This window comes from Hyperolius riggenbachi, chromosome 8, assembly GCF_040937935.1.
Source record: "Hyperolius riggenbachi isolate aHypRig1 chromosome 8, aHypRig1.pri, whole genome shotgun sequence".
Classification (NCBI taxonomy): domain Eukaryota; kingdom Metazoa; phylum Chordata; class Amphibia; order Anura; family Hyperoliidae; genus Hyperolius; species Hyperolius riggenbachi.
In genome coordinates, this window is record NC_090653.1 from 252,903,335 (window position 1) to 252,918,186 (window position 14,852).

The 14,852-nt window shown below is 47.8% G+C and overlaps 1 protein-coding gene across 6 annotated transcripts in view; it reads left to right on the forward strand.

Annotated features, from left to right (window-relative positions):
* Positions 1–14,852, forward strand: part of HDAC6 (histone deacetylase 6) — a 90,565-nt gene that overhangs the window by 24,295 nt on the left and 51,418 nt on the right. For all 6 annotated transcript variants that reach the window (XM_068248633.1, XM_068248631.1, XM_068248635.1 and 3 more), the window contains exons 5-10: positions 4,813–4,897; positions 5,772–5,812; positions 5,905–6,001; positions 8,191–8,288; positions 14,189–14,293; positions 14,369–14,437. In XM_068248633.1, coding sequence (XP_068104734.1) covers positions 4,813–4,897; positions 5,772–5,812; positions 5,905–6,001; positions 8,191–8,288; positions 14,189–14,293; positions 14,369–14,437 — 495 coding nt within the window. The remainder of the gene's footprint in view (positions 1–4,812; positions 4,898–5,771; positions 5,813–5,904; positions 6,002–8,190; positions 8,289–14,188; positions 14,294–14,368; positions 14,438–14,852) is intronic.

The following is a 14,852-nucleotide window of genomic DNA, read 5'->3' on the forward strand; positions in this document are numbered from 1 at the left end:
ACAGACAGTCACTAAGGTTTGGTAGCCTGCAGACAGTCACTAAGGTTTGGTACTCTACAGACAGTCACTAAGGTTTGGTACCCTGCAGACAGTAACTAAGGTTTGGTACCCTGAAGACAGTCACAATGGTTTGGTACACTGCAGACAGGCACTAAGGTTTGGTACCCCGCAGACAGGCACTAAGGTTTGGTACCTAGCAGTCAGTCACTAAGGTTTGGTACCCTGCAGACAGTCACTAAGGTTTGGTACCCTGCAGACAGTCACTAAGGTTTGGTACATTGCAGACAGTCACTAAGGTTTGGTACATTGCAGACAGTCACTAAGGTTTGGTACCTTGCAGACAGTCACTAAGGTTTGGTACCCTGCAGACAGTCACTAAGATTTGGTACCCTGCAGACAGTAACTGTGGTTTGGTAGCCTGCAGACAGGCACTGAGGTTTGGTACCAGTGTTGGACTGGGAGGTGGAAAAACTGAGGATATCCACCTGCTGGCCAAGCAGCAGTAACCCTGTGTTATCACTCCAAATAGAAACCTGCAGCAAGTAATCACTGTGAGCAGCAACACCTGATTATTGCTGCTTAGCCAGCTAGTGGATTTCCTCAGCGTTCCCAGCTCCCAGTCCGACACTGTTTGGTACCCTGCAGACAGTCACTAAGGTTTGGTACCCTGCAAACAGTCACTAAGGTTTGATACCCTGCAGACAGGCACTAAGGTTTGGTACCCTGCAGACAGTCACTAAGGTTTGATACCCTGCAGACAGGCACTAAGGTTTAGTACCCTGCAGACTTTTACTAAGGTTTGGTACCCTGCAGACTTTCACTAAGGTTTGGTACCCTGCAGACAGTCACTAAGGTTTGATACCCTGCAGACAGGCACTAAGGTTTGGTACCCTGCAGACAGGCACTAAGGTTTGGTACCCTGCAGACAGGCACTAAGGTTTGGTACCCTGCAGACAGTCACTAAGGTTTGTACCCTGCAGACAGGCACTAAGGTTTAGTACCCTGCAGACTTTTACTAAGGTTTGGTACCCTGCAGACATTCACTAAGGTTTGGTACCCTGCAGACAGGCACTAAGGTTTGGTACCCTGCAGACAGGCACTAAGGTTTGGTACCCTGCAGACAGGCTTTAAGGTTTGGTACCCTGCAGACTGGCACTAAGGTTTGATACCCTGCAGACAGGCACTAAGGTTTGGTACCCTGCAGACAGGCACTAAGGTTTGGTACCCTGCAGACAGGCACTAAGGTTTGGTACCCTGCAGACAGTCACTAAGGTTTGATACCCTGCAGACAGGCACTAAGGTTTAGTACCCTGCAGACTTTTACTAAGGTTTGGTACCCTGCAGACTTTAACTAAGGTTTGGTACCCTGCAGACATTCACTAAGGTTTGGTACCCTGCAGACAGGCACTAAGGTTTGGTACCCTGCAGACAGGCACTAAGGTTTGGTACCCTGCAGACAGGCTTTAAGGTTTGGTACCCTGCAGACTGGCACTAAGGTTTGGTACCCTGCAGACAGGCACTAAGGTTTGGTACCCTGCAGACAGGCACTAAGGTCTGATACCCTGCAGACAGGCACTAAGGTTTGATACCCTGTAGACAGGCACTAAGGTTTGGTACCCTGCAGACAGGCGCTAAGGTTTGGTACCCTGTAGACAGGCACTAAGGTTTGATACCCTGCAGACAGGCACTAAGGTTTGATACCCTGCAGACAGTCACTAAGGTTTGATACCCTGCAGACAGGCACTAAGGTTTAGTACCCTGCAGACTTTCACTAAGGTTTGGTACCCTGCAGACAGTCACTAAGGTTTGATACCCTGCAGACAGGCACTAAGGTTTGGTACCCTGCAGACTTTAACTAAGGTTTGGTACCCTGCAGACATTCACTAAGGTTTGGTACCCTGCAGACAGGCACTAAGGTTTGGTACCCTGCAGACAGGCACTAAGGTTCGGGACCCTGCAGACAGGCTTTAAGGTTTGGTACCCTGCAGACTGGCACTAAGGTTTGGTACCCTGCAGACAGGCACTAAGGTTTGGTACCCTGCAGACAGGCACTAAGGTCTGATACCCTGCAGACAGGCACTAAGGTTTGATACCCTGTAGACAGGCGCTAAGGTTTGGTACCCTGTAGACAGGCACTAAGGTTTGATACCCTGCAGACAGGCACTAAGGTTTGATACCCTGCAGACAGGCACTAAGGTTTGGTACCCTGTAGCCAGGCACTAAGGTTTGGTACCCTGTAGACAGGCATTAAGGTTTGGTACCCTGTAGACAAGCACTAAGGTTTGATACCCTGCAGACAGGTACTAAGGTTTTATACCCTGCAGACAGGCACTAAGGTTTGATACCCTGCAGACAGGCACTAAGGTTTGGTACCCTGCAGACAGGCACTAAGGTTTGGTACGCTGCAGACAAGCACTAAGGTTTGGTACCCTGCAGACAGGCACTAAGGTTTGGTACGCTGCAGACAAGCACTAAGGTTTGGTACCCTGCAGACAGGCACTAAGGTTTGGTACCCTGCAGACAGGCACTAAGGTTTGATATCCTGCAGACAGGTACTAAGGTTTGGTACGCTGCAGACATTCACTAAGGTTTGGTACCCTGCAGACAGGCACTAAGGTTTGGTACCCTGCAGACAGGCACTAAGGTTTGATACCCTGTAGACAGGCACTAAGGTTAGATACCCTGCAGACAGGCACTAAGGTTTGGTACCCTGCAGACAGGCACTAAGGTTTGATACCCTGTAGACAGGCACTAAGGTTAGATACCCTGCAGACAGGCACTAAGGTTTGGTACCCTGTAGACAGACACTAAGGTTTGATACCCTGCAGACAGGTACTAAGGTTTGGTACGCTGCAGACATTCACTAAGGTTTGGTACCCTGCAAACAGGCACTAAGGTTTGGTACCCTGCAGACAGGCACTAAGGTTTGGTACCCTGCAGACAGGCACTAAGGTTTGGTACCCTGCAGACAGGCACTAAGGTTTGGTACCCTGCAGACAGGCACTAAGGTTTGGTATCCCACAGACAGTCACTAAGGTTTGGTACCCTGTAGACAGGCACTAAGGTTTGTACCCTGCAGACAGGCACTAAGGTTTGGTAACTACTTTGAAAATTATGAATTGAAAATGAGCTACCAGGTAGACTCTACCTATAGATGCAAGCCACAATTTCAGTTCATGCACAGCTACAGTCTGCCAGTGATTCCCACAAGTGGCCAGTCAATTATATGTCACAGTCTATCTCAGTAAGTCAAAAAGAACAGTGCTTTACAATATCATGCTTATCGTGCTCAGTGTTCAGCACAGGGCCGGCCTTAAGTTTCACAGCGCCCTGAGCAAAACCTAATTTTTGTGCTCCCCTTCATCCTCTTCCCGCACACACACATGCACGCATGCACACACACACACACAGACCAATATACAATTCATTTTTTCTCCTGAGATATCTCCTAGGACAGTAGTTCCCAACCAATTCATAACCACAAATGGATGGAAAGAGTGCATTATCCTGAATATACTTAAAAATGAAGGCTAGAACCTTTCAGGAATATTAATAAAAACAATCAGTGGGACAGTTAGCCACCTCCCCCCCCTCCCCCCCCCATTTAAAATGATAGGACAGCACCGACAATTTGCACCACGCATTATAGCCACAGTGCGCCCCCCCCAAAAAAAAACGTCCTCAGACTCAGTACAGATAGGTAGCTAGGTATAGGTACCCCCAGTATAGGATCTCATGTGTAGGTGCCCTCAATATATAAGTTGCCAAGCATAGGTGCCCCCAGTAAAGGAAGTCAGTTGAAGGTCTCCATCCACCCCCATAGGTAGCCAGGTGTAGGTGCCTCCAGTATAGGAAATCAGGTGTAAGTGCACTCAGTATAGGTAACCAGCTATAGGCGCACCCTTGGAAGCCAGCTCCCTGAGCGACCGCTCCAGTCGCTCAGGTCAAAGGCCGGCTATGGTTCAGCAAACCTGCATTCAGCAGTAGCACATAATGCTTCTAGATGGATGGCTCCCCACTGCAACATCCTAATCCTCCACACTGCTGTGCAAAACTTCAGCACAGCATATTGCACTAAGCTCATCCAAGTCATAGAGACAGAGTATGACCCGTACGTCACTCAGGTGGGTGATGTGGGTTCTCCCCAGAAGTCCATGGCGATCTACCAGTAGATCATGATCTGTGCTGACTACAATAAAGGGATTTTTAGTTCAGTTTGACCAGAGTTGTTACACACAGCCAAATACTGTATTTTTTGGACTGTAAGACTCACTTTTTCTCCCCCAAAAGTGGGGGAAAAAAGTCACTGCGTTTGAAAGTCCAAATGCAGGGAGTTCCTGACATATGAGCCTCCAACACATCGCAATGTCAGGAACTCCCTGTAATGTACCCATGCAGAGGAGGACTCGGGGGACAGATGGATGACACAAAGGGGCATAGAGGAGGACACAAGAGAGATATACAAAGGGGCATAGAGGAGGACAGAGACGGACTAATGGTTGAACACAGAAGGACACATGGGGAACACAGGAGGACAGAGGAGGACACAAGGGGACAGAGGTACAAAGGGGGCGTAACCCTCAAGATGCCCCTTCACCATAGATGCACCAGGTTTAGTATATAATTTTTCCTTTGGTTTTTGTCCTCTAAACCTAGGTGCATCTTATGGTCAGGAGCGTCTTATTGTCCAAATACGGTAGTTTTAATTGGACGCAACCCCGACACTAAATTTGTGAATAGTCTTAGAAATTGCCTATGAGCTTTAAAATGATAGATTCTGCATGTTGTCAATTATTGGTCTCCTCTCTGCAGATTTCCAGAGTGCCCGGCGCGTTTACAGGTTGTGCAGGAGAAGCTGGCACAATATGGTCTGGTGGAACGCTGCCTGTCCATACCTGTAAGTGTGACAAAGCCACAGACCAGGCCACGTCTAATCATTCCATGTTTATTTGTTGTGTGATGGAAGCCTGGATGTAAACAAGCAAAATCTAGGTGCCCATTCTTTACTCAATTTTCAGCATTGATATCCAGCTGATTCGATCCTAATGATTGAATCTGGCAGATATCAATGCTGTAATATGATCACCCAAATGATCGTTTTGAGCCGAAATCGGTTAAAAGGGTTGATTGCGCATGCTGGAAAATCTCAGTCACAAGTGCTTGATCGGTTGCGTCGTGATAACAGCGTGCGATTTCCCGACGACCGTCGAACCCTCGGAGTATGTCCCCCCCCCTTGGCCTGTGGTGAGTGTTGTATGGTCACCTGGCACACTGGTGCGACTCCCCTCCCCTGTTCTGCGTCTTTTTGAATTTTCACCATGAGCGCTTGTACCACATGACACCAAAGCATGTAGTGACATCACTACCTGCATCTGTGTCACATGGTACAGGTGCCCCGGTAGCAATGCAAAAGGGCACCGGACACAGGAGAAGGTGTGGAGTGCCATTGTGCCAGGTAAGCATACAACACTTATGAAGGGCATGGGGGGGACATGTACACTGGGGGGGGGGGCATGTACACTTGGGGGGGTTGGGGGGCCTGCAAAGGCAGTAGCACCACTTGGACGATTTCCAATAGACTTAATCAGGACATCTACTGGAAATCTGTCTGTAGCAGGTAGCCAGGTAGATTCGATCAGAGAGGGGTCTATCCTGATGGGCACCTTCTGTGTCTCTATTATCTGTCTCTTGTGCACCTCTGCTGTTTTGTTTTGCTTTTGATAGATTTGTATTAAGTGAAGACATGATCACATGACTCTGTTCTACCGCAGGCCAGAGAAGCGTCGGAGGAGGAGCTTCTGCTTGTTCACAGGTATGATGCTTCTGAGAGGGATTGATGGATGGATGTCTCTACTGTGTGGTGAGACTTATCTGGTAACCCACTTGTGTCATGTCTGTCTCCAGCTCTGACTTTGTGCAGCTGATGAGATCAACAGAGAAGATGAGTGAAGAGGAGCTGAAAGAGCTCTCCGATCACTACGACTCTGTTTACCTGCACCCTGTAAGTGCCATCTATCCCAGCATGCTTTGCCCATATTATCTCAGACAGGTGTCTGTCACTCTCTCCAGCCCTCCTTCTCTTTCCAACTCTATCGCTCTTGTAGTTTCCAGATCCTCTCTCTCTTTGTTTTCTGCCTCTCTGTCTCTCTTTACAACCCTTACTATCTCTCTGTCTCTGAATGTCTCTAGCCCTCTCGAACGAGTACGTATTCCAGCAACTGAACCCCCACCTAATACCTAACCCCTCCTGTTAGTGCCTAATTCGAACCCCCACTAAATGCCTTACCCTGACACCCCCGGTAACTGCCTAAACCGAACCCCACTCCTAATGCTTAACCCAAACTCCCACCTCTAAATGCTTAAAGAAAACCTGAACTGAAAATTAAAAGTCAAAATAAACATACACAAGTCATACTTACATCCTGTGTAGTCTACTCCTCAATCTCTTTCTCCTCTCCTGTGTAAAGTTTGTCCACTTGTAACTGTAACTGACAGCAACTGATATATAACTGACAGCAACTGATATATTTCAGTTCTGACAAAATGTTGTCAGAACTGGAAGGGATCATTGTCAGAAGACAATGGTAAGCCTCTGAGAGGAACTGATGGCAAGGTAACTATGTAATGTTCATTTGAAGTTACCTCATGTGTTTATTTTAAATAATTTTACTCAGTTCAGGTTCCCTTTAAACCAAACCTTGTAACCTGAAGCCAAAACAACTGCTAGTCTACAACCATTATTTCCTAAGTATTAACAACTAGTTTCATCACAGTGACTCATGAGATACCCCTGATGACTCACTAAGTGACAAAACTAGTCGAACAGGTCAGCGGGCGAGGAAGCAAGTTGGGCATGGTGGCGTCTCAGAGAATGGCATTCCAGGCAGCCAACATACGAGGTAGAGCCTGGAAAAACTCTGTGGCTTGATGTTCTGTTACAGCATGCGAGTGTGCACTTTTAATTTTTAACAAATGGCTATGCAGTTTCACGCTATGGAGGCTTGCTCTTTGATTTGAGGTTTTATGTCATGAAGATTTGTGGACACTAGATGGTTTGCAGAGGATCGTGGTAGTCAGGGGGAGGCCTTATAACATCCCTACAAGCGGTGAAGACCCAGTTTGACATAGGGTTATCATCAAATGGTGAGTGCTCCACCTATTGGGTGAAGTGGTGGCCGTCACTCGGTTGTGAGGAACACCTGCTATCACATGAGCTTTGCACATGGTTGGGAACATTTTAAATGGGACATCTGGGTGTCCATCTAGCCTCTTCATGAACTGAGTGCTTTCCTTTGCATTACTTCGTAAATTCCTATCTCCACATTATCGATAATTGAAACAGACATCTATCAGAAGTCTGCTTAACTCCACACCTGAATGACCTGGTCCACGGTCACCCTATCTCCTGTTATATCTTGTGGTCTACAGCCTCCCCAACTGTCCCTGTTTCTTTTCCAGTGTGCTCTCTCTCTTTTTAAAACTCTTTCTCTTTCTTTATAGTCTTCTCAGGTCCTTCTCTTTCTCTTAAGATTTTTCTCTCCATTGCCTCTCTCCAGCCCTAGCTATCCATCCCTCCTCTCTCCATCCCTCCCCAAGTCCTCTCTCTCTCGCTCTAGTCTCTCCTTCTCCAGGCCTCCTCTCTCCATCCCTCCCCAAGTCCTCTGTCTCTCACTCTAGTCTCTCCTTCTCCAACCCTCCCCAAGTCCTCTGTCTCTCGCTCTAGTCTCTCCTTCCAGGCCTGTGGAGTCGGTACAAAATTCATCCATCTCCGACTCAGTTTATGAAACCACCGACTCCAACTCCGACTCCATGGCTCTGACTCTTCGACTCCCAACTCCTTAGTCTAATACTTACCAGGGCAGTGGATTTTGTACAAAAATCATCCGACTTCCGACTCCAGGTACCCAAAATTGCTCCGACTCCACAGCCCTGTCTCCTTCTCCAGGCCTCCTCTCTCCATCCCTCCCCAAGTCCACTATCTCCCGCTCTAGTCTCTCCTTCTCCAACCCTCCTCTCTCCATCCCTCCCCAATTCCTCTGTCTTTCGCTCTAGTCTCTCCTTCTCCTGCCCCCTCTTTCTCTGAGTCCTTTCTTTTATCACCTTAATTCAATGGTGCACCTCAATGTCCCATTGAAAGCAGGTGTTATTTTGACAGGCGTTGTCACTCCTATCCTCTCTCATTTCCTGTAGGCCTCCTTTGCTACCTGCTGTCTGTCTGCCGGGTCTGTCTTACAGTTAGTGGATAAAGTTGTGAAAGGGGAGATCCGCAATGGATTAGCGGTGGTCAGGTAAGTGGAGCTGTGGTGTATATATCTTTTCCTCCACAACACAGAGATTTGTAGGAGATGAAGACTTGGCTTTACAAGTTTAACAGGGTTTGTTAAGGGATCCAACTGCTTAAAGCAAACCTGAAGTGAGCTGTAAAAAGGTAAGATACTCACCTGGATTCCATAGAGCCTTCCCAGTCCTCTCTCTATCTTCGTTTCCCTGTTTTACATCATCTATATATATTATAGAGTAAGTGCCTCAACCTTCAAGCAAGAAGAAGAAGTAGTGCCCTGCCCCCAGGGCGTGCCTCAACCTTCAAGCCAGAAGAAGAAGTACTTTGCATGAGAAAATGTATGCGTGCTCAAACACCAAGTTTAAGGCCTCTTTTCCACGGACTGTTGAGCTGTGTGCTCAGCAAGCAGTTACCAGGCAGCAGTGAGCAGATACCAGGCAGCAACAAGCAGTTACCAGGCAGCAGTGAGCAGTTGTGAGAGTTTGAGAGGCATTTCACTGCCTATCAACAGTCCATGGAAAAGAGGCCTTACCCTAGCAAGTCTGGCTTTGCAAATCTGGCCTAATTGGCTATTCATGAGGCAATGCTCATGCAAATGCATGCACAAACCAATACCGCAAAGCGGTCACCCTGCTACATGCTACATTAGCACTATTTAGGAGCGCCACAGGCAGGATTCCCAATGCCCCCTTTTTATACAACCGGAGGGACAGCAGGGTCCCAGGCTCTCTCACTGCCTGGGAACCACAACGCCACCCCGGAGGGGGAGGCTGGGTGGCGCAGACGACCCCCCCAAGTGTGGCCAGCGCCGGGGAGAGCCGTCCGCACCCACCTCCCAATATTAAAAACAGGCACTTACCTTAACGTCCATTGCGTTCTGCTACATGCACATTAACTTGGGGGCACCACATGGGAAAGGAGAGAAGAATGGGTCACCCCGAGCTTTAGAGCTCAGGGCTGGCTCACATACAACACTCCAGAGGGGGGGGGGGGGGGGACAGGCGCAGACAACTCACTCCAGGGTTCACACCACCGGAGCAAGCCATCTACCACCTGCCTCCAAAGTATACAAACTGCACAAAATGCTTTCCATGAGAAAATGAATTCGCATGTAGCAGAACGCAATGGACGATACGGTAAGTGCCTGTTTTTAATATTAGGAGGTGGGTGCGGACGGCTCTCCCCGGCGCTGGCCACGCTTGGGGGAGTCGGCTGCGCCACCCAGCCACCCCCTCTGGGGTGCCGCTGTGGTTCCCAGGCAGCGAGAGAGCCTGGGACCCCGCGGTCCCCCCGGTTGTATAAAAAGGGGGCATTGGGAATCCTCCCCGTGGCGCTCCTGGATAGTGCTAATGTAGCATGAACTAATTCCCGCAGGGCGACCGCTTTGCGGTATTGGTTTTTTGACCCTGCATGGTTTGACATGCGAAAGTAAATGCATATTTGCATGAGCATTGCCTCATGAATAGCCAATTAGGCCAGATTTGGAAAGCCAGACTTGCTAGGGTTAAACTTGGTGTTTGAGCACGCATAATTTTTCTCATGGAAAGCATTTTTGCAGTTGTATCCTTTGGAGGCAGGTGGTGGATGGCTTGCTCTGGTGGTGTGAGCCCTGGAGTGAGTTGTCTGCGCCTGTCCTCCCCCCCCCTAGAGTGTTGTATGTATGTGAGCCAGCCCTGAGCTCTAAAGCTTGGGGTGACCCATGCTTCACTCCTTTCTAATGTGGTGCCCCCAAGTTAATGTGCATGTAGCAGAACGCAATGGACGTTAAGGTAAGTGCCTGTTTCTAATATTGGGAGGTGGGTGCGGACGGCTCTCCCCGGCGCTGACCACACTTGAGGGGGGGGGGGGGGGTCGGCTGCGCGCCCTCCCCCTCCGGGGTGCCGCTGTGGTTCCCGGGCAGTGAGAGAGCCTGGGACCCCGCGGTCCCCCCGGTTGTATAAAAAGGGGGCATAGGGAATCCTCCTCGTGGCGCTCCTGGATAGTGCTAATGTAGCATGAACTAATTCCCGCAGGGCGATTGCTTTGCGGTATTGGTTTTTGGACCCTGCATAGTTTGGCATGCGAAAGCAAATGCATATTTGCATGAGCATTGCCTCATGAATAGCCAATTAGGCCGGATTTGCAAAGCCAGACTTGCTAGGGTTAAACTTGGTGTTTGAGCATGCATACATTTTCTCATGGAAAGCCTACTTCTTCTTCTTGCTTCAAGGTTGAGGCACGTACTTTATTAGATAGATAGATACTGTAGATAGATAGATGCGGCGTATACTACGACACGGGTTGGCTAGTTGAAGTTATTTGACCAACTGGTCAAGTACACCTTCTGGACTCCTCATGAAGGCTTTGGAAGTACTCACATCCCCGTGAACTTTAGACACACTTGTCTTTGGAAGTACTTGGGGATGCAAGGACTACTCTGGTCGAAAAAGGCTGGTGAACGAGGGAGGTGAAAGGCGAGTAGCATGCATAGTCCAAAGCAGCAGAGGGCAACAACACAACAAATTAAAGCTAAATTCAATGCAGGTGCATCACAAAGCATATTCCAACAGAAATCAAGGTGGACGTTTGCAAAGGGTGGGATTTAGCAGCAGGAGACCATCAAGAGTGCCTTTGGTATCACAGAAACGTTTGAAAAGACGCCTTGTTGTGGGCCCTTGCCACTATGCTCAATCGGTCTCAAATTGGTTTGAGGAACATCAGAGCTTAACCTGCTTCCATGGCCAGCTCAGTCCCCTGATCTCAATCCTATTGAGTATGTGTGGGTTGAAGTTGAAAGATCACTTCAAAACTTGGAAATGCCACCATCCAATCTGACCTAACTTACAGCTGCCGTTATGTCATCATGGGCCAACATTCCTCAGCAACAGTATCAGCATCTTGTTGAGTCCATGCCAAGAAGAATATCGGCTGTGATCAGAGCTAAAGGTGGACCAACTCGTTATTAGAGGGAATCTCTCATTTTTGGGCCACTCAGTGTAAATACATAATAATAACGATAAGGCTGTGGAGTCGGAGCAATTTTGAGAACCTGGAGTCAGTCGGTTGTTTCATAAACTGAGGAGATGGATGATTTTTGTCAAGAGCAGGAGTGAGGGCCCTTTCACAAAGGCGTGGTGCGTTGCGGCAAATTGCCACACTGTTACCGCAGCCCAATAAAACCCTATGGGGAAGTTCATAGGTCCCATGTTGCGTGTACTAACGCTGTGTTCCCTGAAGACCTGTTTTTGTTGGTGCGATGCATTGCAGCGGGCGCACTGCAACGTTAACGCCAATTTATAGTGTGAAGCCAGCCTTAAGGGGGTCGGAGTTGTAATCAGAAAATTTTTTGTACCAACTCCATATCCTCGATAATGATAATAGGTACACATCACCTTTAAAGGGTACCTGAGATGAGGCCACTTTAAAAAATTACACATACCTAGGACTTCTTCCACCCCCTCCAGTCTGATCACTCCCTCGCCATCCTCGGTCGCCTCCTCCTTCGCCCGCAACTGGCCCTGGTAATTCCTCCAGGCGAGGCCAGTTGGCGCAGGCACAGTCTGGTCAGGCACTCTTCCCCCGTCTTGCTCTTGTCACCAGGAGCGTCCAGCGCAGTAGTATTGTGCAGGGGCAGAATGCTCTCCGTGACGTGAACGCGGCAGGGGCGCATGCGCTTCCATTCCACGTCTGCACAGTTGGCCCTGGACTGGGGGACTCTCCAGGGCCAATTGCGGACGAACGGGGAGACGAAAGAGGACTGCATGGGAGCGATTAGGCCCGGAGTGGTCTGGAAAAAGCCCCAGGTATGTATATTTTGTCTTCAAAAGCCCATTTCGGGTTCCTTCTCTTCTTCATTACAAATAGTTTGACTGTGGTTAGTTGATTATTTTAGTTCTTAAAGTAAACCATAGACACTGACAACGAAAGATTTGATACTTACCCGGGGCTTCCTCCAACCCCATAAGCACTGCTGAGTCCCTCGGCGTCCTCCCGCGGTCTGCCGTTCTGCCGCAATCAGCTCTGGTAACTGGCTCTGTCGTGTCAGTCTGGGTCTTCTGCGCATGCGCGGGAGGATGGCGAGGGACTCATGTGCTTATGGGGCTGGAGGAAACCCCGGGTAAGTATCAGATCTTTTTTTCCTTCCGTCTCTGGTACACTTTAAAGGGAACCTAAACTGAGAGGGATTTGAATGTTTCCTTTTAAAGCGGGATTGTCACCATAAAAATCAAATTTCAACAGCAACTGGTCTGAGTGTATTAAGTGATAAAGATGCTAATCCTGCATTCAAAACGTACAAAACTTGTTCTGCTGTTATGTTTTGTAGTTATCACATACCTAACGAGCAATGGCCCTTTAATAGCCATTGCCATTCAGTTGTATGCTGGGGGTTCTTTTTATCTATAATTCTTCCTCTTCCCTTTATTTCCTTGCCTAGCTGCAACATGATCCTCTGCTCACTTGTGTTTACAAGCAAGGCTGAGGTGACTCAGCGATTGGAGGAGAAAAGAAAAAAAAGTTAAGGGAAGAAATTACATCAGTATTTAGCCTCAAACTGAGGGCAAAAGACATGGTTCCCACCAGGAACAGAATTGTTTTCATTTACTATATAAAATTCACTGAAATCAAAACGTGGACAGTAAAATACATGTGTTATGTAAGTAGATCAAGTATTTATCTACTTATATATGTGTTTTTTCCCCTGGCATAGTATGGCTCATCCTACTGCAATACCATTTGCTTGCCAGTCCTGCTGATCTCTTTGGCTGCAGTAGTGGCTGAATCACACACCTGAAACAAGCATGCAGCTAATCCAGTCTGACTTCAGTCAGAGCACCTGATCTGCATGCTTGTTGAGGAGCTGTGGCTAAAAGTATTAGAGACATAGGATCAGCAGGGGAGTCGGGCAACTGGTATTATTTGAAAAGGAAAAATCCATATCCTTCTCAGTTTAGGTTCCCATTAAGCGGCACTGTTGGTTTACAAACACTGCAGAACCGGCTTTTTCATCACAAGACGCAAGGCACGACTCTGGCTTCCAGCAAATGCTCCCCAAATACTGTGTCCTGTGCCAAATGTCTGACCTTGCCAAGCCTGATTGCTATAGCTTGGCATCATTTGAATGGGACTGATGCTGGGGTATCTATTCACAATAAGAGAGGTGAAAAGTATCAAAAATATGTAAATAGTTATATAATAAACAGAAGGGGTGCTTTATGAGCAGCTAATTTTATTCCACATGGAATTGGGCCAATTAAAATTGGCAGGAAGTGCATCTGATCGGCCTAATTCTAAGCTCCATTAAAGGAACATAATCACAAAAAGTGTCAAATTTAAAATACACATAAACACATACAACTAAGAAGTGCATTTCTCACAGAGTAAAATAATCCATAAATTACTTTTCTCCTATGTTGCTGTCATTTACAGTAGGTAGTAGAAATCTGACAGGCATTAGACTAGACCATCTCCTCATGGGTAATTCTCAGGTATTTCTTTATTTCAAAAGCACTTAGTGAATGGTAGTTGCTCAGTCCAACTGCCAAAATCGTGTGCAAACAGGTAGGAGGGCAGCCGGCATTTTTGGTATAGATGTTTCCCAGAAGTTTGGTTTTTTTTGTAAAAGCTGAACAAAATACTAAAATTTCCCCATGAGAAGATGTACAATCCTTCATGAGAAGATGGGCTAATCCGAAACCTGTCAGTTCTGTCAGATTTCTACTACCTACTGTAAGTGACGGCAGCATAGGAGAAAAGTAATTTATGGCTCATTTTACTTTTGAAGAAACGTACATCTAATTTGAATGTGATTACATTTATTTAACCAATTGTTTGCAATAGTGGTCATTTAACTTTGCATGCAAGTCATAACTATTAGCATCTCATACCTGTAATATCTCTCATGGTTTTCCTGGTGTGTATCTTTGGCAGGCCCCCCGGACACCACGCTCACGCGGACCTGATGAACGGTTACTGCATGTTCAACCAGCTGGCCATCGCGGCCCGATACGCTCAGCACAATCTCGGTGTAAAGCGGTGAGTGCCGCTCAGTGGGATTGGAAGTCGCTCTCTGTCTTTTCCTCCTTTGAATTCTCTCATTTTCACCCGCAGGGTGCTGATCGTGGACTGGGACGTCCACCACGGGCAGGGAACGCAGTTTATATTTGAAGACGATCCTAGGTACATCACCTGCCTTGTGCGTAGATGGGTCATTCTGTTGTCCCGTCGCAGACATTTTCTCTAAAGTTTTCTGAACTCAAAGCAAAACATTTTCTTTGTATTTTGGATAGAGGATTAGGACCTCTGTTAAAACCGGTTCACACTTATGGGGTACTTGCCTCAGGAGGGGGAAGCCTCTTGATCCTATTGAGGCTTCCCCCATCGTCCTGTGTAGCCCCGATCCTGCTCTGGCACCCCCAAAAAATCCACCTACAAGCTCGGCGGTGGATGTGTGCAGTTGCAGTAGCGCCTGCAGCATGCAACGATATATACTTTTGGGATCCAGCGCAGGCCCAGTACCATTACTTTTATTTTACCCATAATGCCTCCCAAACTGTGTATGTAAAATGATGCTCCATCTTTGAAATCTAGCCCC